Genomic DNA, 23,107 nt, shown 5'->3' on the forward strand with positions numbered 1-23,107 from the left:
TTTACTAAATGATTATTATTTATACTTATAGTTTAACATTATTAAAAGGGCAATTGGAGAATCATTTATAAAGTAAACTAATTTGGTCAACGCCTCGTATTTCGTAGTTTATGTATTGTTTCAGACCGAATCCATTGGAGTCCATGGACAGAGTTTGCAATTTGGAGTTATATGTTTTGTTAGCTAATACAAATATTAAGCATCCTCAAAAATTGCTAATTAAACATTAAACATATTTAATTTACATTTTAAGGATAATTTGAGTAATGTTTGACCTTGATACATTTTTTTATTTCATTGTATCATATGAAAGAAAATTGTAATTGCATGAATTTTTTTTTTAAAATTTACAATATTGGTTATTTGTCGATTTTTTTTTTTTATCCGTAATATCTATAGAAAAAGGTGTGTGTCTTAACGGACGACACCCACCCGACAACGTTGTTATCTGCAGTCGAAATTAGCAAAAAAGAGAAAAAAAGAACTGAATTTTTTTAGATAAAAATAAATTAGTTAATAAATAAATCATCTGTCGGCATCGCGAAAGGGAGCGAGGAAGGAGAAGGAGGAGAGGCCGTTGTATCGTAAACCGCGTCACGAACACATAACACAACGGCCTCTTAGTTTCGCCTTCTCGATTAATTCCTTTTTTTTTTAAAATAACTTTTTTTCCTCAGGATTTTTTTTTTAAAAATTGTCCCCAATATTTGTTCTTGTTCGTCAATACTTTCTGGTTTTTTTTTCCATTTGTTTTTTCTGTTAAATCGGTTGGGTTCTTCGATGGATCACCATCACCTGCTCCTTCTCCTTCTCGGCCTTCGTCAATCGTCTTCTTCCCGGTAACGGAGAGAGAGAGAGAGAGAGAGAAGAAATTTGCGTGCGGAATCGGGTCGTGGTTTGGGCATACCATGATTTCTCGTTATGCGTTGGCTTCAGCACATATCGTTCTCTTCGTCTCCGTCTTCTTCGCCTTCGTCTTCGTCTTCGTCTTCGTCTCTGAAGACGGCGTCGTCATACTCTGAATTCACCGATCGCGATCGAGATCAGGGCCGTTTTCGTCGTCGCGGTTTCCGGTTTCACGGCCCGAAGCTCACGCGCCAAAAGAAGCTCCGGCACTTGACGGATCTCGATATCTGGAGAGGTAGGTTGTCTCCTTCCGCGGCTGAGCGTGGGTTGACTCGGTCACCCAGCGCCCACGCGACGATCCCTCGGTCGTCTTCCGCCGTGCCGTTGCCCTTGCCTTTGCCGTTGCCGGAGGGCGATGGAGATGGAAGGAAGCCGGCAGGGCGAAATTCAGGGAACGGCAAAGGAGTCGAGGAGAGATTCAGAGATGGCGATAGGGATAGGGATAGAGATAGAGCCGAAGCTGTTGTCGATCGTGTCTCCTGCAGCCCTCCTTTGATCAGGTAATTTCTCACATCTCCCCCTTAGATTTGATCCGAATTTGGCAACAAAAAGGCTTCAAATTTTGTTGATCTAAGAGGTCCTATCCTTTAGGGTAAACGGAATCGTTGGCAGCATTATCACCTTTCTCCTGTGATATCAAACAGAATTCCAATTCCATATTTGTAAAAATTTGCTGTCGAATTAAATAGCCATTGAACAAACACTCTATCATTCTCAGTTTTTGGCTGTGAAAGTTGTGTGGTTAAATCAAGTGTTCTGTTTTCTGCCACCATGATCCTTTCTCTCGTGATAATTGTTAGCTTAGCCCTACTTTATGTTTTCATCACCTTGAAATTAAGCATGTCGGGCTTCATCTCCTATCAGTGCCGATGCTTCTGTCCGTGACTGGAGGAGGACCACGGAGAATTCGAATGCAGCAGCTCATCCAGATTTGAGTAGCAGCCCCAGAAATGGGTATTGGGTGAACACTCCTACTATGAGTGCCCCTACGAGCCCATACTCGAGTCCTGCTCTGAGTCCACATAGGAGGAGTTATGGTGAGGTGTTACCAATGTTTAACATTGCTCCAAGAAGCAATCAGGTCTGGTCGGCTCCAGAGATGCCGCTCGATGTCTCGGGGCTTCCTCCTCCAGCATTTTACGACCCATTCAGTACTGACAACTCCCCAATCCATAGCCCGCACCGGCAGGCCAGAAGCCCTGGTGGGCCATCCTCCCCTTTGCATTCCACGCTGTCCCCTGAACATATAGCTACTCCACGGGATAGCGTTTCATCGCCATTACACCCGAGGCTTTCTTCTGTTGATGTCACAAACCCAAGGCGTGAGAATTCCAATGTTCATCCCCTGCCTCTCCCTCCTGGGGCTTCTGGGCCTTCTTCATCAGCTCCTGCTCCCACCTCACAGGTTCCTCTCAAGCAGGACTCCTGCCCGATGAGTTGTCAGTGGAAGAAAGGGAAGCTCATAGGGCGTGGAACGTTTGGAAGTGTTTATGTTGCCAGCAACAGGTACTTGTTAATTCTCTAGTTCTGTTTGACCTTTTAGCCAAGTTTGGAAGCGTGTAAGTTGCCAACTGTTCTTGTTTTATGCATGCTGAGTTATTTCATTCTTCCCCTGTCCAGAGAGACTGGTGCATTGTGTGCAATGAAAGAAGTTGAAATATTTCCTGATGACCCAAAGTCTGCAGAGTGTATAAAGCAATTGGAGCAGGTAATATACCTGCATCAGAATTTTCTTTTGCTTTGTAGTTCTTGCCTCTGTTTGGTTGTTCTTTTTTTCGTCACCTTGAAAATCTTGTCTTGGTTTCAGGAAATCAAACTGCTCAGTAACCTTCAGCATCCAAACATTGTGCAGTATTATGGTAGTGAAATAGTGAGTATATCTTCCATTAGTGAGCATATATCTCTATATATCCATCGAGGTCTTGCCCGAAACTCGATGAATTGACGATTTTTTTCTCCTTTTTGTGGATGTGCAGGTAGAGGATCGTTTCTTCATCTACCTGGAATATGTTCATCCGGGCTCAATTAACAAATATATCCGTGAGCACTGTGGTGCCATGACAGAATCTGTTGTTCGCAACTTTACGCGCCACATCTTGTCTGGGCTGGCGTACTTGCACAGCAAAAAGACAGTCCACAGGTAAAGTCGCAACTTATTGCAATCAAATCTTTGTGAGGTTTCTAATTGAACTACTAATGTTTCTTAGGGACATTAAGGGGGCTAATCTCCTTGTCGACGCCTCCGGGGTTGTCAAGCTTGCTGACTTTGGCATGGCTAAACATGTAAGTTCTAATTTCTTCTCCCCAAAGATTTTTCACACGTGTTCTGTATATAGATACACACACACAATAGTTAAAAAATGGTTTTTTTTTTAATTCAGCTTACCGGGCAAAGAGCTGATCTGTCTTTGAAGGGAAGCCCGTACTGGATGGCACCGGAGGTATTATTCTCTTCTACGAGAGCTATGAGACTCTTCTAAGTTCATGCCCTTTAATACTGACTGATATTCGTTTCTTTTTATCTCACAGATGATGCAAGCTGTAATGCAAAAAGATAATAGCTCGGATCTGGCGTTTGCTATAGACATATGGAGTCTAGGGTGTACAATTATAGAAATGTTCACTGGGAAGCCTCCGTGGAGTGAGTACGAAGGGGTAAGAAGCAATAAGCATTACGCTAACCGAACCACGTTCCTTTAATTAAGCTAAAAACTGAATGTTTGTCCAACCTTTTTATTGTGTCAGGCGGCAGCATTGTTCAAGGTGATGAAGGATAGCCCACCGGTTCCGGAAACACTGTCACAAGAAGGAAAAGATTTCCTAAGGTTATGTTTTCGGAGGAACCCGGCAGAGCGGCCAACGGCAGCTAAGTTGTTGGAACACTGCTTTCTAAAGAACTCTCAGCCGCCGACCTCACCTCCTCCTTCCACCGATGTCACGACTTTCTCCCAGCTATTCAACGGGATGAAACTGTCGGTAATTAGCTGCTGGGATCTTAACTGAAAAAGCCCGGAATTCATAATGCGGTGACAGACATTAACAATGCCTTTTGACACAGGAAGCTAACGGTGGGACTGGGAGGGAGAAGGCATCAGAATTCAAACTGGAACAGGCTCCGGCTTTCCCCAGCTTCAGAAACAAGAAAAAGGCGACAACCTCCTCAGAGATGTAAGTGCAAAAGTCTGTAATAATAATAGTCGTATATTCCCGATTTACATTGAGAAATAACTGGGGTTGTTTTCAGCTTCACGATGCGTTCTTCGTATTCACCAGTGGGAGTTGGCAACAACAACGGATTCCCCGTCTAACTTGGTTCATCGAAGAAGAAGAAGGTGTATTGTCATCTTCGGATTACGTGTAGGTCAAGAAATGAGTTAGAAGAAATCTTTACTCTCTGTTTTCTGGTTAACAATGTATGTTTTTACTTTTACGAGGGTGTGCATATGGATGTGGTCAGCTTTTCTATGTACATCCAAAATTTAATTGATTTCTTCAGTTAAACATCCTTGTTTCCTGTCATTCCGTAAGCCAAAGGAATTGCTTTCTTAGTCATCAAATTATTCGAATGAAACCGTCAAGATTCTTGCCCATTACAAAACTATTCCAATGATTCACTTGCGTTTGAATTTGATGCAGGCCTCAAGACGCTGCATACTTGTATCTAGGGGTGTCAAACGAGCCAGCTCGGATCATTTTGGGCTCGGCTCATTTGACTCGGATCGTTTTGGGCTCAGCTCGTTAGACTCGTTTTCTAACGAGTCAGAAAAACCTCGACTCAGATCGCTCGCCAATTTTCCGATCTGAACGAGCCGGCTCGTTGAACCAAGGATATATAATATTTTTTATTTATATTTATTTTAAATATAATTATAAATTTAAATAAATACATAAAAATTTATTAAAACACCTATATCATTTAATATTTTCAATTATCACCATCATAATAATTAGTATATTTATAATATCATATAAATAATATGAAAAAAATTAATATAAAATTATATTAGAGTTTTTTTATATAAATTTAATTTATTTTAAAAAAAAATACCAGCTCGTTGAGCAGCTCGCCGAGCCAGACTCATTGAACACGTGTTCAATGAGCTCTGGCTCGTTAGACTCGTTTTTTAACGACCTGAAAAAATTACGGCTCAGATCGCTCGTTTTCTGGCGAGTTACGAGCCAACTCACGAGGCGGGCTCGTTTTGACACCCCTACTTGTATCCAGCACGGAAAACTCTTTCCTAATAATAATAATAAAGAAATAAATAAATAAATAAAGCACGTTATAGAGTTCACGTGAACCTCCCAAACCTAATCAAAGAAGACATCCGATACCATATCATATTCAAATCCCTTTGCCATCCACTTTATTTGTTGAAGCAGAAGAGAGAGAGAGAGAGAGAGAGAGCGAGAGAGAGAGAGAGAGAGAGAGAGAGAGAGAGAGAGAGGGAGAGATGGATCCACCGGAATCACAATCCATAGATGTTTATAGCAAAAGCAACAAAACCGAAGATGCTCAGGACAGAGCCGTAGACGAGTGGTAGTTCTTTAATTCCCCTCTTCTTCTTCTTTTTCCCGTAAAAGGATGCTGAATATGTTATTGGGTTTGTGCAGTTGTTCCTGTTGCTATCTGTGCATGGAGACTTGCTTCGATTACTTGTTCTGCAACCTCTGCTGATTTCTCCCTTCTCTTCCCAATTCTTTGTAATAATAACTCTCTCTCTCTCTCTCCTGAAGTTTATTGTTTCAGCCGCCATAGCTCTGAACGATGAACATTTACTTTGTGTATGAATTACATATTTACATGTTCTGGACTTTCTTCTTAATCTCTTGAAACTGAAGGCAACCCTTTTCTCCTAATCCATTCTAATCATATTTAATTAAATTTTAATTAGATCCTACATCGATCCAATTATCATTTTATCTCTCTGCTCCTTTTGTGTGTTGTTTGTGTCCAAAAGGCACGTGCCAATATACACACACACACACGTTTGGATGTATAGGCGAGACCCCGAAAGCCTCCCACCAGCCGCCATTCGTCACTTCTTCAGTGGCCTTTCTCAGATTCCCACCCCATCGTCCACTTCCCATAATAGCATTTATGAATTGTAACCCCAAAAAATATTACTCCTTCCATTTCTCAATATTTGATCGTTTTATATAATTTTTTTTTGTATTTCTAAATAATTGTCATCTTAGATTTTCTAGAAAAAATTTTAAAATAATTTTCAATTTTATCCTTAATAAAAACTAACAAATTCCAATAGATTATTAATGATAACATCAATCTTTATGTTATTAAAAGATATATATAATTTTTTATTGTTTTTTTTAATATGAAAAAATTAAAACGTCAAATATTGTAAATATTGTGAAACGGAGGGAATATTAAAAAAATGTAGAATATACTAAAATAAATGAAGTTGATCGAATAGATTGAACAAAAAAATTTAAATGAATTGACAAGAATTAAATTTAACTAGATTGAACCTGTTTTATTTCTTTAAAAAAATATGGGATTTTTTTTCCATTCTACTGTTTTTTTTAATTATTTTCTTCTGCGATATGCCTAAAAGAAATTCATTCACATCACGGCCTTATTTTTTCTCCCCAACTAAATATCTGAATTCTAATTCCAATTTTTTTTCATATTTAATCATTATATACCCTATAAAATACTGATAAGAAAATTACAATGTTATCACTCTATATCAGTCGAAAATTTCATATGCCAAAGGTTGACGACAATTCGATATTTTGCCCAAAAGCTAAATGGAGGTTTAATAATTTAATTAATGGCAAAAAAAAAATCTGGGATTTAATTTGCCATATTTGGGTGAGAAGGTGGAAGAAGAATAAGTCAACAGTTTTGAGTGGAATTCAGAGTCTCCACTAGAAGACCGGTCATCATCCCACTGCTTCGGTTCTGTCATTAAAATAAAATAAAATAAAATAAAATACCGTAATCTTTAACAACGGTTCAGTGAATCTAATTTTCAAATTGAGAGTTGCCCACGAGAATTATATAATGAATTAAAATATATAATCGTTTACATTTTGAATCTAGCATGCTAGCACTGTTGGAATATGACACACACACGCATTAGGCGACAATTCTAATCTTACAAAATTATCTGCACCTTTGTCCAGTTGTCTTAATTATCGGTTGCAATTTGATCATACATAATAAAAGAACAATACTCTGTAATCTTTTAGTTTTAATTCGAGTTTCTACAATTTTATTTATCAATTTCATTTAATCAATGATTAAACTTTGACGATTCTAATGTATGATTTCTAAAAAATATAATTTGGAGCAAAGGTGTCGATTGTAAGTATGATAATTCGAAAACTAATTAAAATACATCATGATTATGTATGTGTACTTTTGATATGACTAATTGTACATTAATAGTGTGTGTGTGTATATATATATATGAAGGATTTAACAAAACCGAGGTGTATTGATTTGAAAATAGTCGCATTTATAATTAATGGGATTAGGCCAAACTCACTTTGCATGCATAATGGCATTTCCATAATAAAGCTACAAAATTATTATATGAAAACAAAAAAGACAAAAAAACAAAAATAAAATAAATCATTCATAAAAAAAAATTATTTAGGGGACTATAAATACACACAACTGCTGGATGCAAAGTACTAACAATTAGCACAAACGAAGCAATAAAACCCTCAAATACTGTATCAAAGCATATAGATTTTTATAAATATATATACATATTTACAATGGAACCTATCGTCTTCTTCCAACGCCTTGTTTGTACCGTTTTGTTGGTTACCGCACCAATGGTGATGGTGACGTGTCAACTGGATTACATGTATTACGTCAGAAGCTGTCCAAACCTAGCCAGAATCGTCCGATACGGTGTCGCTTCGGCTCTTAGCAACGACACCCGCATGGCTGCTTCTCTCCTTCGTCTTCACTTCCATGATTGCATCGTCAACGTACCCTTTTCTTCTTCTCTTTCTTTTTTTTTTCCCGCCTCAATCAAATATCAAAGCGTTAATTACTTGTCGCTAGATGTTATTTTTGTTACACAAAATATCATATAATCATTTGCCATAGTATAATTAGGGTTAATCCATATCATAATCTAAATATGTTACTTATGATGTATATCGTAAACCCGTCTCTACGATAAGAGGATAACATGTTTTTACATAATCTATTTTCATATAAAAACGATTAATGTATTTAAAATGAAAGAAATCTGTGATGATTAGACGAAACTTTTTCCACTGATCAGACGTCTAACCGACTGTAAAAACTGATGAATTTATGAACGATGAACGATAATATTCTTATCGGTGGCTCAATGGAACAGGGCTGCGATGGATCTCTGTTGCTAGACGACAACGATGGCATCAAGAGCGAGAAAAATGCACTTCCGAACCAAAACTCGGCAAGAGGTTTCGAAGTGATAGACTCCATTAAAGCAAACTTGGAGAAAGCTTGTCCTTCCACTGTTTCTTGCTCCGACATTCTCGCCTTGGCCTCTAGAGACGCTGTCTATCTCGTAAGCCCAACATATACATACATACATATACACAAGACTAAACATGCGAGACAAAGAGAATGATTGATATTGATACACAAATTAATATAAGGCATCTTCCCAAACTAATAATAACAAGTCTAAGAGCTGCCCACATGATATATATGTATATGTATATGGTGTATAGAATTAAAGATTCTTATATCGATGATGATGATGATGATGTATATGGAGGCGGGTGGTCCATTTGTTCCGATGCCATTGGGAAGAAGAGATGGAAGAAGTGCGAGTATAGATGGAGCCAATCGGCAAATCCCTTCACCCTTCGAGCCTCTTGACAATCTCACCGCTAAATTCACTTCTAAAGGCCTCTCCCTCAAAGACGTCGTCGTTCTCTCTGGTATCCCTACGTATTAAAACCCTATATATATACACACACACATATACACACCACCGTGATGAAAGCTAACGTATATAAACATGCAGGGGCCCACACAATCGGGTTCGCCCAATGCTTCCTGTTCAAGTCGAGGCTCTTCAACTTCGGAGGATCGGGTAAACCCGACCCGACGCTATCCGAGTCGTTCCTACAGAGCCTGCAGACGCAGTGCCCAAACCAGGACTCGTCCGACACGAACCTCGCGCCTCTCGACGGCGTGACCACGACCAGGTTCGACAACGTGTATTATCGGAACCTGCTCAACGGCTCCGGCTTGCTCGGCTCCGACCAAGCCCTCATGACCGACAACACGACGTCGTCTTTGGTCCTTTATTACAGCCAGTACCCTTACGCGTTTTACCGAGATTTCGGCGTCTCTCTCGTGAAAATGGCGAATATCGGTGTCTTGACCGGAAGCGATGGAGAGATTAGGAAGAGCTGTAGGCTGTTGAATTAGCCTTTTGTCGCATTATGAGAAGATTCTCAATGCTAGCTTCGCTCAATAATAAATATCATCATATCTATGATCTATGTATTATAATTAGTAAAATTCCAAGACGAACCAATTATCCCATGCCCATCTGTCAAATAAAATTAAAACGTTAAATGTACAGTTTCGCTGATTTTAAGTTATTAACTTATGAGGAAAAAATAATGAACTTAGAATTTAAATTACAACAATTCAGAATTTCGATAAAAAAAAACTTTTGTTTTTTGAAATATGAATGAGAAAATAGGTCTATTGTTGTGAATATAAAATTTGGGGTTTACTTAATTTTATTATTTTTAATTAGAAAAAACCCCATATATTACAGTGATTAAAAAAACTCTAAATAAACACGAGTTATTTTTTCCATATGAAACATCAATTATTAAAAATTTCAATTCAAATATATAAATTTTCAAAATATTAATAAATTTCTACCTGGATAATAACACTATCAAACAACCAGTTAGAATAAAACTAATAGGTATAAATGATGATTGATTTTTTAAAAACTATATATATTTCAAAGTGATTCAAATAATGGATGTATTTATTGGATTTTTTACATTTTAAACAAAAAACGCGATTTCTAAAATTTAGTTTAGGCCCATATGTTTTATTGACCCAACACGTGCGTAGTTCTGATTCGTCAATCGGTTGGGCCCATTTATTAAAGGGCTGAAAACCACTCGTCTGTTCTGTCGTTATTAGTGGGGAGACTCCGTCACGTCGTCGCCCGACCCTTGCCGCTGTGTCTCCCATGGCGGATTCGGACTCCAAGTATGCGTTTTTCGCGCTTCTCATTTGCTATCTCTTTAGCTAAGTTTTTTTTTCATGTATCATTTGCGAAGAATTTTAGCACTTGGCATGCCTTTTACCCCAATAGATAACAATGAATTTCAGTTCTATTCTTTTTCAGCATTTTTTTTTCAATCGATTCCTGTTATTTCACCAGATCGTGTTTTTTTTTTTTTTGTAAATTGAATCTGGGTGTGGTTTCCGGATTTCCCAGCTCCGTAGATCGAGATTATGCTGAGATAGTCGTGGTTCGTCACGGAGAAACATCCTGGAATGCGGAGCGAAGAATCCAGGTGATTACTTTCGTCCATGATAGGTTTGCTTCTTGTTTGGGTGATCATGACTAGCCATAGGTTCGGAAGATGATCCAACTCTCGCGGAATCCTCTGGATCATTAATATTGAGTTTCTTTTCTTTCTTTTTTTGATAAACGATTAATATTGAGTTTCTTGGCCTTGTGCCGGTTGAAGAGATGATTTATACACGCGAGGACTGGATGATGATGCATGGTCACATCTGTAGAATTAGTTAAGGTTTTTCCTCGAACACCAAGTAGAAAGTCATCGCATGTTGTCATACTGTTATATTACTTGATGATGGAACATGGGCTTGTGCCAGATACTTGTTGTGTCATAAGAAAATCTGGCTTGTGAAAGATACGCCTGTTAGCAATTGCTGGTTTTGGATATGATCGTGAGATATGGTAATTCATTTTCTCGCAGGGTCATTTGGATGTTGAGTTGAATGATGCCGGGAGACAACAAGCGGCTAGAGTATGCCTCTTCTTGTGATCGTCCTCCTTTTCCTTCTGCGTTAAACATATCCTTGAACTTTTCCTTCTTTTGGCAAAGGTAGCCGAGCGATTATCCAAAGAGCCCAAGATATCATTCGTGTATTCCTCTGACCTGAAGAGAGCCCTTGTAACAGCAGAGATAATTGCAGCTAGGTGCGGCGGGCTTGAGGTGACAGAAATTTCGTGGTTACTAATTGTCCATTTCTTGCTCAGCAGTTACTTGAAGTGTGTTTGAAACGGCCTTGTTGTTAACTTGTTACCTTGCTGGATTTGGAGGATCATTTTCTTGTTCTTCCTTTTATGATTTTTCCCCTGAAGTTTCCACCTTTGTGCATTTTCGTCTTGTGGATTCACGGGTTTCTGTATTGCATATTAGCAGGTTAATAGTTATAATAGTAAGCTGACATTTTGAGGAGAACTCTTTCTTGAAGTGATTATTTCCCATTATTATATGTGAGCTTTGGTCCAGAGAAGTTCATCCATTAATGTGATGCAGGTTGTGACTGATCCCGATTTACGGGAGAGGCATTTGGGAGATATGCAAGGGGTTGTCTATCAAGATGTTCCCAGAATGTTCCCAGAGGCTCACAAGGCCTTTCTATCTCATCGCACAGATGTTGAAATTCCAGTAACAAGCTCTCTGTCCCCTGTTACAAAAACTTTGATATTTGATTTTCTTTTTCTATTCAAGCCACTTATCATTCAAATAACCGCACCATATGCAGGGTGGCGGAGAAAGTCTTGACACACTTTATGATCGATGCACATCTGCATTACAGAGAATAGGCGACAAACATAAAGGTTGCTTGTTTCTCACGGATGATGCGTACCCATCATGTGTTTGATTGGAAGAATGTCCATTACTGCACATTTCACATATTCAAACCAAAAAGTACCTGCATTGCAACACATCTGATCTAAAACGTGATTTCCTTTGGAATGCAATGCAGGACAAAGGGTAGTAGTGGTGACTCATGGAGGTGTGATTAGAGCATTGTATGAAAGAGCTCGGCCTGATGGAAGGAACGCAGGGAAGGTAATGAACACATCAGTAAACGTGTTCCGCTTATACGAGGGAGAGAAATGGGCAATTCAAGTGTGGGGAGATGTTAGCCATCTGGACCAGACCGGGTTCCTACAGTCAGGCTTTGGTGGTGATAGAACCTCTGGCTAGTCCTACACCAAAAGTCTGCAAACTCTGGATTTTGCCGTTATTTCGCGGGCAAGGTGTGTTTTTTTTTCTCGTTCTTTTGTTCTCAAGGGCAAGGAATGCATCTATATAATACCATTTCTATTAATACAGTTGAGCAGAATGATAGTCGACATCGAAATTTGTATGAATAAGGTAATACATTGCGAGTTGTAGATAGATTACATGGAAAGATCTCAACTTGTCTACATGGGTTCTCTCTGGTCCGTTGTTTCAATATTGTTATAGGGATCATAAACACCAATATTGAATATATATCATATTGGTAAGTGTATGAGTATTGAGGTTTTGGAGAATGGCTAAGGAGGGAGGGACCAGTCTTTCGTCTTGGGACAATCTATTTTTGCAAAGATTCAGAGTGTTGGAATTGGCAACTCATTGAACTATTCTCCTCTCCCTCCCACTGTTCAGTTTAGTGTTTACATCGGGATCCCACTTGTCCCCTTTCCTCTCTTTCTTCTTGGTCATGGTCACTGGTCAGTGAGAGAAAAGGGCTTTTCTATTTACAGGATTGCCCCTCTGTCAGACCCACTGAAACTAAACCCTTTTATTTTTGGCGCCACTGCCTTACCAGCAAAAGAAGAACACAGAGAGAGAGAGAGAGAGAGAGAGAGAGAGAGAGAGAGAGAGGAAGGAAGGGAGAGGGAGAGGGAGAGGGACCCCATTGATGAGTGTGGCATTGTGCAAACTTCATGAGATTAGGGCGGAAATTGGGAAGGGGGGCAAAACACAACTAAAGCAAATGGTTATTTTCAGAGGATTCAATGATTGCTATCATTGCCAAGCCATATATGAGTCAATCATCCCCCACTTCCATCGTTTACTCTAATTCTATATTCCCATACGCCTACGAATGTATGTATGTATGTATGTATGTAATGTATATATCGGTACTCAGCATTAGTTTCTTCTTCTTTTAGTGGAGGTCGTCAAAAGTTTTTATTTAAATATGCATTGGAAACTGACAAAGAAACCACACACAAAAAAAAAGCGTGAAAGGAAAAGGGAAACGTGGAGGAAGAGAAGAATAAGGGCGGAGGGATATTATCATTGCTGTGTATCATGCGAGAATTATATCTTTTATATATAACATAATATAATATAAGATATTATAGGCACCCAATCTGCATGAATCATGGATTTCGAAGTTGACTTCGTATTCCTTATAGTGGATTCCTTTTCTTGTTTCTTTATTTGTTTATTCAAGTAAAAAAAAAAACAAGAAAAAGTTCCCCTTCATCAAACTCTTGATTCCAGCATCATCCATACCATAGCACTATTTAATTTAATTTTGTCTGTTTTCGTTTGAAAATTAATTATAAAATCAGAAGAATCAGGATGTAAAATGAGCCCGGCTCGCGGACTGGCTCAGGAGCCAGTCCATATTTTTCTTAGTCGGATTTAAGTATTTTGAACCCATAAAAAAACAGACCACACGAACCAGCCCGTCACGAGTGAGGTTCGTGGTGAGAAAGCCTGTCACGATCTGGATTGGTTCGCGGGCCAGAAAAAAATTTATTTTTAAATTTATTTTATATATTTTTACATATACAAATAATATTTTTATTACATATTTAGTTTATTTTGTTTAAAATTTTAATTTTTTAAATTATATTTTAGATATTTTTAAAATATTTTAAATATTAAAATTATTTTAAAATATTTTTTAATATTAAAATTTTATTTTTAAAATTTATATATTTGATTCGCGGACCGGCTCATTTGGCTCGTGAACTAAGATGATTTGGATTGGACTGACCTATTTTTGGCTCGCTAAAAATTGGGTGGACATGGCTGGACTAAAATTTTTCCAAATCGAGACGAACCGGGTTGGGTTGAGCCAGACCAGCCCGTTTTACACCTCTAAGAATCATGGTACGCTAGACTCATGGGTGTTATATTATTGAACAATTTGCATTACCCTTGGATTTTGGGTAATTTTCTTTGAGTTTCTATTTTTTTTAATAAGTACATGGATTTAGAAAGGTCTCGATAAAGTTACTGTATTGAACACAATAACAACGTACAACAATATTCAAATTACTAATGAATATCGGGGACTTATAATTGCCCAACAATAATCACATATACAATAAGGAGGGGTAATGAATATGTTTACCACTAAGTCTGTACACACACACACACACATACATATAATTAACATGTTTTCAGTGGAAGAAATGAATGATAGCTCAAATTCGAAATGGATTCCGATTAAGCCTGCCGGAGGCAACAAGCAAGTTTTCATGATGAGCAATCTCATGCATCCTATGTTTGGACAAAACTCAAATATCACACGTGCACTCGACCAAATCATTTTTTTTTTGTTCCCTTCATTGATAACGTTATAATATGATGTAATATCAAATATTTTGAATCGAAGTTTCCGCCCAAGTGTAGGGGTGTGAGACATATATATGTATAGAGAGCTTAATACGCATATTAAGAGTATTCAAATTCGACGTTTCGAATCACATATTTACTGAAAATGACGGGAACGTGGCGGTCGATGTCACCTTAATTATTTTTTATCGTAATATATATTCAACGGGCGACAAACAATTATCAATCCATGCAAATTTTATTTGTTTTAAAAATGTCCATGCATGTGGAGTAGTTTGACTTTTTTTCTACGTTAAATCTAATACCGTTGACCACGACGATTGGAAGTAGCTAGCAATTTGGTCGGACGTCGGTATTACGTGTCGTCAAAATTATAAATCTGTAACAATCGTCGAGTCATATATACACATTACATTACATATACAGCGTCACGTATTGCATATACATTATATAACTATACAACCGACTTTGGTTAGGGTGCATATAAAGTGACGCGGTTTGATAATTCACTGCGTTGGATTTGTAATGATTAACATTAACGCTCTAAGGCTACAGATTTTAATGCCACCTGTTCCCTTCATGTGAATCGTGCCGCTCCTCCATCCCAACTCTTTACAAAATTTACATTAATATATATATATATATATCACAGAAAAATTATTTCGATGGTGTAAATGACAATAATAGCCTCGAGGAGAGAGAGAGAAGGCATCGAGGGAGGGAGGAGGATCCCACCCGTATCCAAATGTAAATGGCGTTAATTAAGGAAATCACCTCCCTCTTAAAATTTTAATTTTGTTGTTATTAAATAATAATATGTACAAAAAATACTCAAAACTGGACCACCCCCTATAATGGGCCCCACACGACACCCTTCCCTCCTTATCTTTTATTATTAGCACATCTCGTTTTCGTACATTTTCGTTATACGCATATTCATATTTATTCCTTCTCCGTCTTATTTATTTATTTTATTCTATGTCCACTTTGAGATTGGTGATATGTTTATATATAATTTGATTATAGTTACAGAATCATTTATGGATAATAATGTCATGATGCAGTTGTAATACCATGTACATGTTTCTTGGGTTTGGTAGAATTAACTCGGAGTCGCTATTCAATCGGGCGAGAATTAATGAAGTTTGTTAGGATTCATTTTCCTGATAATGTACTTGTTCTTTTTTGTGGTGGGTTATCAGACATGATATGGTTTGAATTTATTGGCATTAAATAAAATAAATAATATGGTCCGATTGGTTTGTGAAAACGGGCATAAGTCAATATTCATATACACGAAAATTTATACATGTAAATTAAAATTCGTATTTCCATAAGAAAAGGAGAGTAAGCACCCTCTTGGTGTCGTCCAATGTAATTTTTTATATTTTATATTCTATATTTTGTTATTTTTTAAAAGCTAACGCATCGTCGTTTCTCTTTTAACGCCTTCTCTTCTCTCGGATCTCCGTCTCTCCGCTTTGGAATTCACCAGCGACAAAGGGGACACAGAAAAAAAAAAAACTTCGGTTCCCAACAAAAAATATTTTCTCGGGCCGAAAAAGAATTCTGTATCTCTTTTGAGAGGTTTTGAAATTCAAAATCTTTTTTTGATATGTGGGTTGTTCTCGTTCCTCCCTTTACTGTTCGATGCGAAATGCCCTTGAGATTTTGATGCGTTTGTTTGGGATGCGAGGAATTCTTGATGGGTCTCTGTACTTCGAAATCCTACCCTAGCCCCAATTCTCTGAATTCCGACCGCAATCCGGCTAGAAACAGTCCCGTCCCTGCATCGGACAGCGTCAAGACTCCTCCTTCCAGCTCCCTCCATGGCGAAAACCCTAGCGCCGACGATCAGTGTGTAGAGAATAGTGGAGGTCACAATGAGGGGAAGAAATCGCCCTTCTTCCCCTTCTACAGCCCCAGTCCCGCTCACTACTTCTTCTCCAAGAAGACTCCGGCGAGATCTCCGGCGACGACCGCCAGCGGGAACTCCACGCCGAAGCGGTTCTTCAAGCGGCCCTTCCCGCCTCCGTCTCCGGCTAAGCACATCCGTGCGGTGCTCGCGCGGCGGCACGGCTCCGTCAAGCCAAACGGTGCGGCGATCCCGGAGGGGAGTGAGGCCGACGGCGGCGGCGTGGGACTTGACAAGAGCTTTGGATTCTCGAGAAATTTCTCGAGCAAGTACGAGCTCGGCGACGAGGTGGGTCGAGGCCATTTTGGTTACACTTGTGCTGCCAAGTTTAAGAAGGGTGACAACAAGGGTCAACAGGTCGCTGTGAAGGTTATTCCCAAAGCCAAGGTGAGATTTTTTTTTTTTTTTTTTGTCTGGATTCGGACATATGGTAGTGAGACGAAGGGTTATGCAGTTTAGCTAACAGTGATGATAGTTCTGTCGTGGCAGCGATTTGATCTGTTGATGTTAAGCCATATTTTCACTCAAATAAGCTAGATGAAAGTTGATCTTAGTTCAGGTCTGGCAGAAATGTAGACGATAGCAGCTACACTGCCTTTTGAACTCTGTGTAAAGCTTTGCAGTTCCAGTTTGGTGATTTTGTGGTCGTTATCGATCTTGAAATTACGTTATATCTGGCCCTTGGTTCTCTGAATTGTTCGAGGTTGCCTTGATTTTTCTGCTTATTTCAGGGCGTGGGCATTTTGCGATTCACATATTTTCTCGGCATTTCTGACTGCTCTTCCATTTTCTTTTTGTTTAGATGACAACGGCCATTGCCATTGAAGATGTCAGGAGGGAAGTGAAGATTTTGAGAGCCTTGTCTGGCCATAACAACCTACCCCATTTCTACGATGCTTACGAAGATCATGATAACGTCTATATCGTGATGGAGTAAGTTCTCTCTGTACTAAAATTTTGACAATACCTGTCTGCGTTACTGTTTGAATTGAAAACCTGCTCGAATTGGTTTGATATGCTCATTTTCCTCTCCGCCTCGTAGGCTATGCGAAGGAGGAGAACTTTTGGATAGAATACTTTCAAGGTAAGGTTTTTTGGATGCACCTCCATTCAGTTTCTTCGAGAGGATTGATCGTTGACTTTAATGGTGATTTATGTGCAGAGGTGGGAAGTACACAGAGGAGGATGCAAAGGCTGTGGTGATACAAATATTGAACGTTGTTGCGTTTTGCCATCTACAGGGTGTAGTACACCGAGATCTCAAACCGGAGGTGATATATTTTCTTCTCCTCATATGCATTTAGCTCTCGTTTCCATCTCAAAAGCCATCTTAACCTTGCCATGGTGGTCTAAAAAGTGGCCCTCCTGCTTGTTCAGTTGTTCATATCGGGATGAGAAATATGTGATTTTCTTTTTGGGTATCAGAATTTCCTCTTTACGTCAAAGGAAGAGAACTCCCAATTGAAGGCCATAGATTTTGGTTTGTCAGACTACGTGAGGCCAGGTACGAGGGACTGCTTTATCTCGTCTTTATTACATCCAGAATCCAATTCCAGACCAACATGTTGTGTTATATATGTTTTGACATGCAATCTTGCAGATGAAAGGCTCAATGACATTGTTGGTAGTGCATACTATGTTGCACCTGAAGTTCTGCATAGATCTTACAGTACAGAAGCCGATATTTGGAGCGTTGGTGTGATTGTGTATATCCTGTTGTGTGGGAGCCGTCCATTTTGGGCCCGGACTGAGTCAGGTATCTTCCGTGCTGTTCTGAAAGCAGACCCAAGTTTTGATGAACCTCCATGGCCTTCATTGTCTTCAGAGGCTAGAGATTTTGTGAAGCGCATGCTAAACAAAGACCCCCGTAAAAGATTAACAGCTGCTCAAGCCTTGAGTAAGTGTTGTCTGAATCTGATGCCAGAAGAGATTCTTCGTCGGTTTTCTCTTTTTATCTGCTTATGCTCGTTATCGTTTTCCATCATTCAGGTCATCCATGGATTAAGAACTCAAATGACGTGAAGGTGCCGTTGGATGTTTTAGTCTTCAAACTTATGAGGGTTTATTTGCGATCATCCTCTCTACGGAAAGCTGCGTTAAGGGTGGGTATGCACTCTGGGAATCAATTTCAGTATTCATACTCCATAGACACCATGGGAGTGTGACCAAACAAACAAGTATGACATCAACATTTGGTTTCATTATGCAGAGAATACTTACCATATACCTTCTTTTTTCTTGCAGGCGTTGTCGAAAACTTTGACTGTAGATGAACTATATTATTTGAGGGAGCAGTTTGCATTACTAGAACCTAGCAAAAATGGAACTATAAGCCTAGACAGTATCAAAGCGGTAACGATCTTTCTTTCACCCTCACCTAAATTCACGTTTCGGTTGTGTTTTTCCGCATGCTGTGCTGCTAGTAACTCTGACCCCTCTCTCCCGTCAGGCACTCGTGAAAAATGCAACGGATGCAATGAAGGATTCACGGATTTCTGAATTCTTGGCACAAGTGTGTTTCTTTCAACTAGCACACTCTCTTTTTCGGCTGCTACCTGATCCAATCTAATTTTTCTAGTACTGACTTGGGAATTTTTGTTTTTCCATCTTGTTTATTAGCTTAGTGCCCTTCAATATAGAAGAATGGACTTTGAGGAATTCTGTGCAGCAGCATTGAGCATTCACCAGCTGGAGGCTCTTGAACGGTGGGAACAACACGCTCGTTGTGCTTATGAGCTTTTCGAGAAGGAAGGAAACCGGCCCATCATGATCGATGAGCTTGCTTCGGTAAGTGAAAACATTCTCACCCTTTGTGAAACAAAAACCTATCTTTTTTGTGGACGGAGGCACTGATCAGGGCGACACCACCACTGGTTTGCTTGACTACGGTGGTTTGCAGGAACTCGGACTCGGGCCATCAGTCCCGGTTCACGCTGTTCTCCATGACTGGATTAGGCATACCGACGGAAAGCTCAGTTTCTTGGGTTTTGTAAAACTGCTGCATGGTGTGTCTAGCCGCGTGGTTAAAGCTCATTAGAAGGTTCTAGAAAGAGCCAGAACGCGGTCTGGAATGTTCCTCCCGGTGATGCAAAAATTGTCTGGTTTTTATATTTCCTTCATTTTCAGGTGATAGCAGAAGCAAAGAAATGTGTGTGAGAGTAGTTGTAGATGGGGTTGTTCACGAGGACGATTGAGACGTACTTACAAATACGGTTTTTTTTCTTCTTTCTTTCAAGAATTGGTTTTGAAAAAGTCTTATATTTCACTCTGCATCCTTTTTGTTCTAATGGATTGATTCTTGGTCAAACCAAGTCAACGGAACCATGACCTTGCTCATTATGGTTCCATACGGACCAGAGTGAACATTGTCTTCTCTCACCTTTAAGTGGCTTTAAAGATTTGACAACACGGTGAGGGTTTCGGGTACATCTTTTTTTGGGGGGCCATTGGCATATTGATTTGTCTATAGAAGGGATGAGTTTTCATCAAAGCTTTGAGAGCGGGAAAGAAGGAACCTGCCGTGTTTGTTGGATCTTATTGGTTCGATCTTGTGTCCTGAATTCGAACACGAAGTCGCTGCCTGCTCCATGCAAGTTTCTTTTTTTTTTATTTTGGTACCAAAAATAGCCCTTCCCACCATGTGCCCCTCCTAACCCCTAATCCCACGAAAAGGTCCATCCTTTCACCGACAAGACCTTTCATCTTCCCGACAAATCATCATGGCCGGTAATAACCATTTTTTTTTATAATTAATCACATCCAAAACCAACCCTTTACTCTCGTGATTATGTACACTCGAAATACAAGAATATTTATACCAAAATATTATCGGCAAACCATACACGGACAGACATCAGTGACTGAGTATTTTGAAGAATCAAAGAGTAGCTAGGGTCTTAAAGCTGCAACTAGTAGAAGCTTGTGAAGGAGGATCGGAGATCGAGTTCTTGTGTCCAAGCAGACCGGTCTTGGACATGAAGGTACCAATATGTCTGAGCCACCCTGTCTGGGTCCATTCCCGTCACTCCCGAACTTTCCCCTTCTCCTTCTTCTTCGCTCTGCAACGTTTGCTGCTCCGTTACCATTCCTCTATATTCCATTGCCGATCCTCTGAAACAAATAAAATAAATAAATAAATAGATTATACAATGTATTATCGTGGGTCCCAGGTCTACATATTCTAGAGAACAGTAATTCTTCATTGATCACTAAGTATTTATGATTACAGATTCATCTAATATGTTGTATTTTATGGGTTAGACAGGTAGAGTTGACGAGAACAAAAACAATGAAAATTACGTGTGGAGGGATTCAATCATTACAAAATTAAAATTGCCAAACAAATAAGTAAATAGTAGAATAAAGTCGCGTGTTGTGGACTGTCTAAAATGTGATTGACGTTGTGGAATCTCGAATACACGCGATTTGGAAAATAAGCTTTTGAGGTAGAATCTTGCCGTTTGAATCGAGGAATCTTGCCACTCGTTTAAGCAATCAAAGATTCCTTTTTGCGGGAAAAAAAAAATATCTACCCCCGACCGAACGCAATGTGTATGTGGTTATAATAATTTCATATTTCGCATTACGTACGTGTTTGATTTTTGTATGCACAAAAAAAGGGTTAACAATGTAAGGGCGTACCTCGGTGGTCCGACCACACCGTGGATGATGACATGAGCGACGTGGATTCCAAAGGCTTGATATTCTCTCGTTAAGCATTGAGCAAGAGCTCTTAACGCAAATTTCCCACAGCCTGTTACATGCAGGAATATTTCGAACCCAAATGAACATAAACTATTATCATTATTATTATTGCATTACATATTATTATAAAAACACTAATCATCAAAACATTTGGATAAAATGGAAATACATAATTCGGAGAAACCGGCGACGCCGTATAAAGACGCCGAGCATCCCGTGAAGAGTATAGTCCCTTTTCCCCTTTCAATCATCCCCGGAATCACCTTTACACCAAGAAACATTCATTACATCAAAATAGTAAAACTACCGACTATAATCAATTGTTCGAGGCAAAAACTAACGTATTAATTCTAATAGAAGAGTGATTTTCAAAGATTTTAGTAAATAAAACAAATACTAAAACAAGGGCGTGAAAAAAAAAGAAGAAGAAAAAGTACCTGTTGGGCGCAGAGGAAGGCTCCGACGGCTGAGACAGCGAGAGATCTTTGGAAGGAACCGACAGGAATGTCGGTGAAGCTGGTCGGGCGGTAAGTGGAAGAAGCGGACTGATAAGCATTGTAAACGAGCACTTCTACAAACCCTAGCGACAGAACTCCTTCGAATGCCTCCCTTACGCTTCTTTGATCCGAACAATCTATTCTTATGGCGAAAACTTGAGCTTTCTCTTCACGAGCAATCTCCTCCGCCACCCTCGACAACCTCCCTACCAACCGATCATATATTCATTGATAAGCTAGTAGCAAGAATATACATATATCTGTCTGGAAACAGATCGAGTTTTTTTAGAGATTCTTGGATCAAAAGATCATAGAAGAAAACCCAAATCTTTTCATTTGGGTAAGGTGTATCGACAAGGAGTGCACCGTTACCGTTTGGTATCATCGATCGTATATATAAATTTAGGAAACGTATACCAAGTATCTAAAGCAATTGGTGCAATGTATTAATCTTCTGTTAACCTTGACACGTCATCTTTCCCCTCGGGACATGTCTGCCTATAAGTTGTAAAGAGACTTTAGTAGTCTAATTTATGTTAAGAACATAGAGGTAGTTTTTTTTTCTTTTATTACGTTTAGATCGAAACTTTGTGCGTGCGACTATGGTTTTCCAATGATCGTCCTGAAAACCAGAACGGTAAACGGATGAACAAACGTTGCGCGTTAGTATGGTGTGTATAGATGTATATATATAGAAAGAGGAAGGACAATTATGTATGTACCGAGATCGCGGGCGAGAATGGCGACGGTGTAGCCTTCGTGGGCAAATTTGCGGGCGACGGAGCGGCCGAGTTTTGGGCCGACACCGACCACTGCGGCTATGCCCCTGCCGGAGCTCGAGCTCCCCACGTTTCTCATCTTCCTTTCCGTTGTATTTTCTCTTTCTTCTTCTCTTCTTCTTTTAATATTGTTGAAGGGATATATAAGGGAGATACAAATAAGAGAAATTTTTAAGAATTATATATAATAATGAAGAATGAAATGTTATTTTCTCAATGTTGACGTTGCTGCCCCCTTAACATTCGGCAATCTATCTTGTCCATATTTAACCCTTTCGTCCCTCATATGATTGTTTAGAGAGAGAGAGACGCTCTTGCGATGACAAGCAGTGTGGATTCTTGTGAGGGTCGAGAGAAATTATGGTGGATATACCGTCGTCTATCACTATCATCGTCATACCAAAACATTTACTTTTAAAAAAATATAGCATTTTCATTCTGCGCCAAGAGGGGGAATGTGATTACGATTCACGTATTGCATATCTGTGATCTTGTAGAGGTGGAGACCTCTCATATGTGCGTAAGAGTTTAAGTTCACTAGATTCGCACGAAGATGTTCCGATAATCAAGACAAAGAGGGCTTACGAGTTTAAGATGCATGAACGAAAGAAACAGCAAAAGAGTTGCGAAGAAGAGAACAATGGTTGAGCCCATTGGCTCTACACTTGGTGGGAACATATCCTCTCCCTCTCTCTCTCTCTCTCTCTCTTTCTCTC

At 39.3% G+C, this 23,107-nt stretch overlaps 5 protein-coding genes and 1 long non-coding RNA gene across 8 annotated transcripts; 5 read left to right on the top strand and 1 right to left on the bottom strand.

Annotated features, from left to right (window-relative positions):
* Positions 1-545: 545 nt before the first annotated feature.
* Positions 546-4,425, top strand: LOC104821266 (mitogen-activated protein kinase kinase kinase YODA). Of its 2 annotated transcripts, none has more exons than XM_010552073.2 (11): positions 546-1,406; positions 1,771-2,412; positions 2,527-2,614; positions 2,714-2,776; positions 2,883-3,046; positions 3,114-3,189; positions 3,288-3,347; positions 3,436-3,561; positions 3,652-3,878; positions 3,965-4,074; positions 4,151-4,425. In XM_010552073.2, the coding sequence occupies exons 1-11, from the start codon at positions 922-924 to the stop codon at positions 4,282-4,284; spliced, it is 2,175 nt and encodes a 724-aa protein (XP_010550375.1). In that variant the 5' UTR covers positions 546-921; the 3' UTR covers positions 4,285-4,425. The 2 variants fall into 2 exon arrangements, with proteins under 2 accessions (XP_010550375.1, XP_010550376.1); XM_010552074.2 differs by having other exon boundaries at positions 547-1,406; positions 3,652-3,882.
* Positions 4,426-5,235: 810 nt separating this feature from the next.
* Positions 5,236-5,732, top strand: LOC104821267. Its single transcript, XR_773053.2, has 2 exons — positions 5,236-5,446; positions 5,521-5,732. It is a non-coding gene; the product is annotated as an uncharacterized LOC104821267 (long non-coding RNA).
* A 1,853-nt stretch (positions 5,733-7,585) lies between these two features.
* Positions 7,586-9,439, top strand: LOC104821268 (peroxidase 10-like). The gene is made up of 4 exons (XM_010552076.1): positions 7,586-7,875; positions 8,256-8,447; positions 8,661-8,826; positions 8,913-9,439. Exons 1-4 carry the CDS (start codon positions 7,657-7,659, stop codon positions 9,320-9,322), a joined length of 987 nt encoding a protein of 328 aa, XP_010550378.1. The 5' UTR covers positions 7,586-7,656; the 3' UTR covers positions 9,323-9,439.
* Positions 9,440-10,069: 630 nt separating this feature from the next.
* On the top strand, positions 10,070-12,354 carry LOC104821269 (phosphoglycerate mutase-like protein 4). Its single transcript, XM_010552077.1, has 7 exons — positions 10,070-10,132; positions 10,365-10,443; positions 10,873-10,923; positions 11,002-11,112; positions 11,440-11,571; positions 11,669-11,744; positions 11,894-12,354. The coding sequence occupies exons 1-7, from the start codon at positions 10,113-10,115 to the stop codon at positions 12,115-12,117; spliced, it is 693 nt and encodes a 230-aa protein (XP_010550379.1). The 5' UTR covers positions 10,070-10,112; the 3' UTR covers positions 12,118-12,354.
* Positions 12,355-15,930: 3,576 nt separating this feature from the next.
* On the top strand, positions 15,931-19,698 carry LOC104821270 (CDPK-related kinase 5). 2 transcript variants are annotated; one of them, XM_010552079.2, is made up of 11 exons: positions 15,934-16,798; positions 17,214-17,344; positions 17,454-17,495; positions 17,574-17,682; positions 17,837-17,915; positions 18,012-18,308; positions 18,401-18,513; positions 18,656-18,763; positions 18,861-18,923; positions 19,031-19,198; positions 19,311-19,698. In XM_010552079.2, the coding sequence occupies exons 1-11, from the start codon at positions 16,202-16,204 to the stop codon at positions 19,446-19,448; spliced, it is 1,845 nt and encodes a 614-aa protein (XP_010550381.1). In that variant the 5' UTR covers positions 15,934-16,201; the 3' UTR covers positions 19,449-19,698. The 2 variants fall into 2 exon arrangements, with proteins under 2 accessions (XP_010550380.1, XP_010550381.1); XM_010552078.2 differs by having other exon boundaries at positions 15,931-16,798; positions 17,837-18,308.
* A 440-nt stretch (positions 19,699-20,138) lies between these two features.
* LOC104821271 (very-long-chain 3-oxoacyl-CoA reductase) lies at positions 20,139-22,679 on the bottom strand. Its single transcript, XM_010552080.2, has 5 exons — positions 22,335-22,679; positions 21,553-21,818; positions 21,285-21,378; positions 21,053-21,164; positions 20,139-20,521 (listed from the first exon to the last, which is right to left on the bottom strand). The coding sequence occupies exons 1-5, from the start codon at positions 22,468-22,470 to the stop codon at positions 20,320-20,322; spliced, it is 810 nt and encodes a 269-aa protein (XP_010550382.1). The 5' UTR covers positions 22,471-22,679; the 3' UTR covers positions 20,139-20,319.
* Positions 22,680-23,107: the final 428 nt, after the last annotated feature.

The sequence above is a fragment of the Tarenaya hassleriana genome, unplaced genomic scaffold, assembly GCF_000463585.1.
Source record: "Tarenaya hassleriana unplaced genomic scaffold, ASM46358v1 Cleome33, whole genome shotgun sequence".
NCBI lineage: Eukaryota > Viridiplantae > Streptophyta > Magnoliopsida > Brassicales > Cleomaceae > Tarenaya > Tarenaya hassleriana.

Bases quoted from the DNA above. Each gene is read 5' to 3' on its own strand.
- LOC104821266 (XM_010552073.2), top strand. From the start codon at position 922: ATGCGTTGGCTTCAGCACATATCGTTCTCTTCGTCTCCGTCTTCTTCG. The intron at 1,407-1,770 runs GTAATTTCTCAC...ATCTCCTATCAG, and splicing joins TGCAGCCCTCCTTTGATCAG to TGCCGATGCTTCTGTCCGTG. The intron at 2,615-2,713 runs GTAATATACCTG...TCTTGGTTTCAG, and splicing joins GTATAAAGCAATTGGAGCAG to GAAATCAAACTGCTCAGTAA.
- LOC104821268 (XM_010552076.1), top strand. From the start codon at position 7,657: ATGGAACCTATCGTCTTCTTCCAACGCCTTGTTTGTACCGTTTTGTTG. The intron at 7,876-8,255 runs GTACCCTTTTCT...TCAATGGAACAG, and splicing joins TCCATGATTGCATCGTCAAC to GGCTGCGATGGATCTCTGTT. The intron at 8,827-8,912 runs GTATCCCTACGT...ATAAACATGCAG, and splicing joins AGACGTCGTCGTTCTCTCTG to GGGCCCACACAATCGGGTTC.
- LOC104821269 (XM_010552077.1), top strand. From the start codon at position 10,113: ATGGCGGATTCGGACTCCAA. The intron at 10,444-10,872 runs GTGATTACTTTC...ATTTTCTCGCAG, and splicing joins ATGCGGAGCGAAGAATCCAG to GGTCATTTGGATGTTGAGTT. The intron at 11,745-11,893 runs GTTGCTTGTTTC...AATGCAATGCAG, and splicing joins AATAGGCGACAAACATAAAG to GACAAAGGGTAGTAGTGGTG.
- LOC104821270 (XM_010552078.2), top strand. From the start codon at position 16,202: ATGGGTCTCTGTACTTCGAAATCCTACCCTAGCCCCAATTCTCTGAAT. The intron at 17,683-17,836 runs GTGATATATTTT...TTTGGGTATCAG, and splicing joins ACCGAGATCTCAAACCGGAG to AATTTCCTCTTTACGTCAAA. The intron at 18,764-18,860 runs GTAACGATCTTT...CTCTCCCGTCAG, and splicing joins GCCTAGACAGTATCAAAGCG to GCACTCGTGAAAAATGCAAC.
- LOC104821271 (XM_010552080.2), bottom strand. From the start codon at position 22,470: ATGAGAAACGTGGGGAGCTCGAGCTCCGGCAGGGGCATAGCCGCAGTG. The intron at 21,819-22,334 runs GTACATACATAA...ATCGGTTGGTAG, and splicing joins CATTCTCGCCCGCGATCTCG to GGAGGTTGTCGAGGGTGGCG. The intron at 20,522-21,052 runs GTACGCCCTTAC...TATTTGTTTCAG, and splicing joins GGTGTGGTCGGACCACCGAG to AGGATCGGCAATGGAATATA.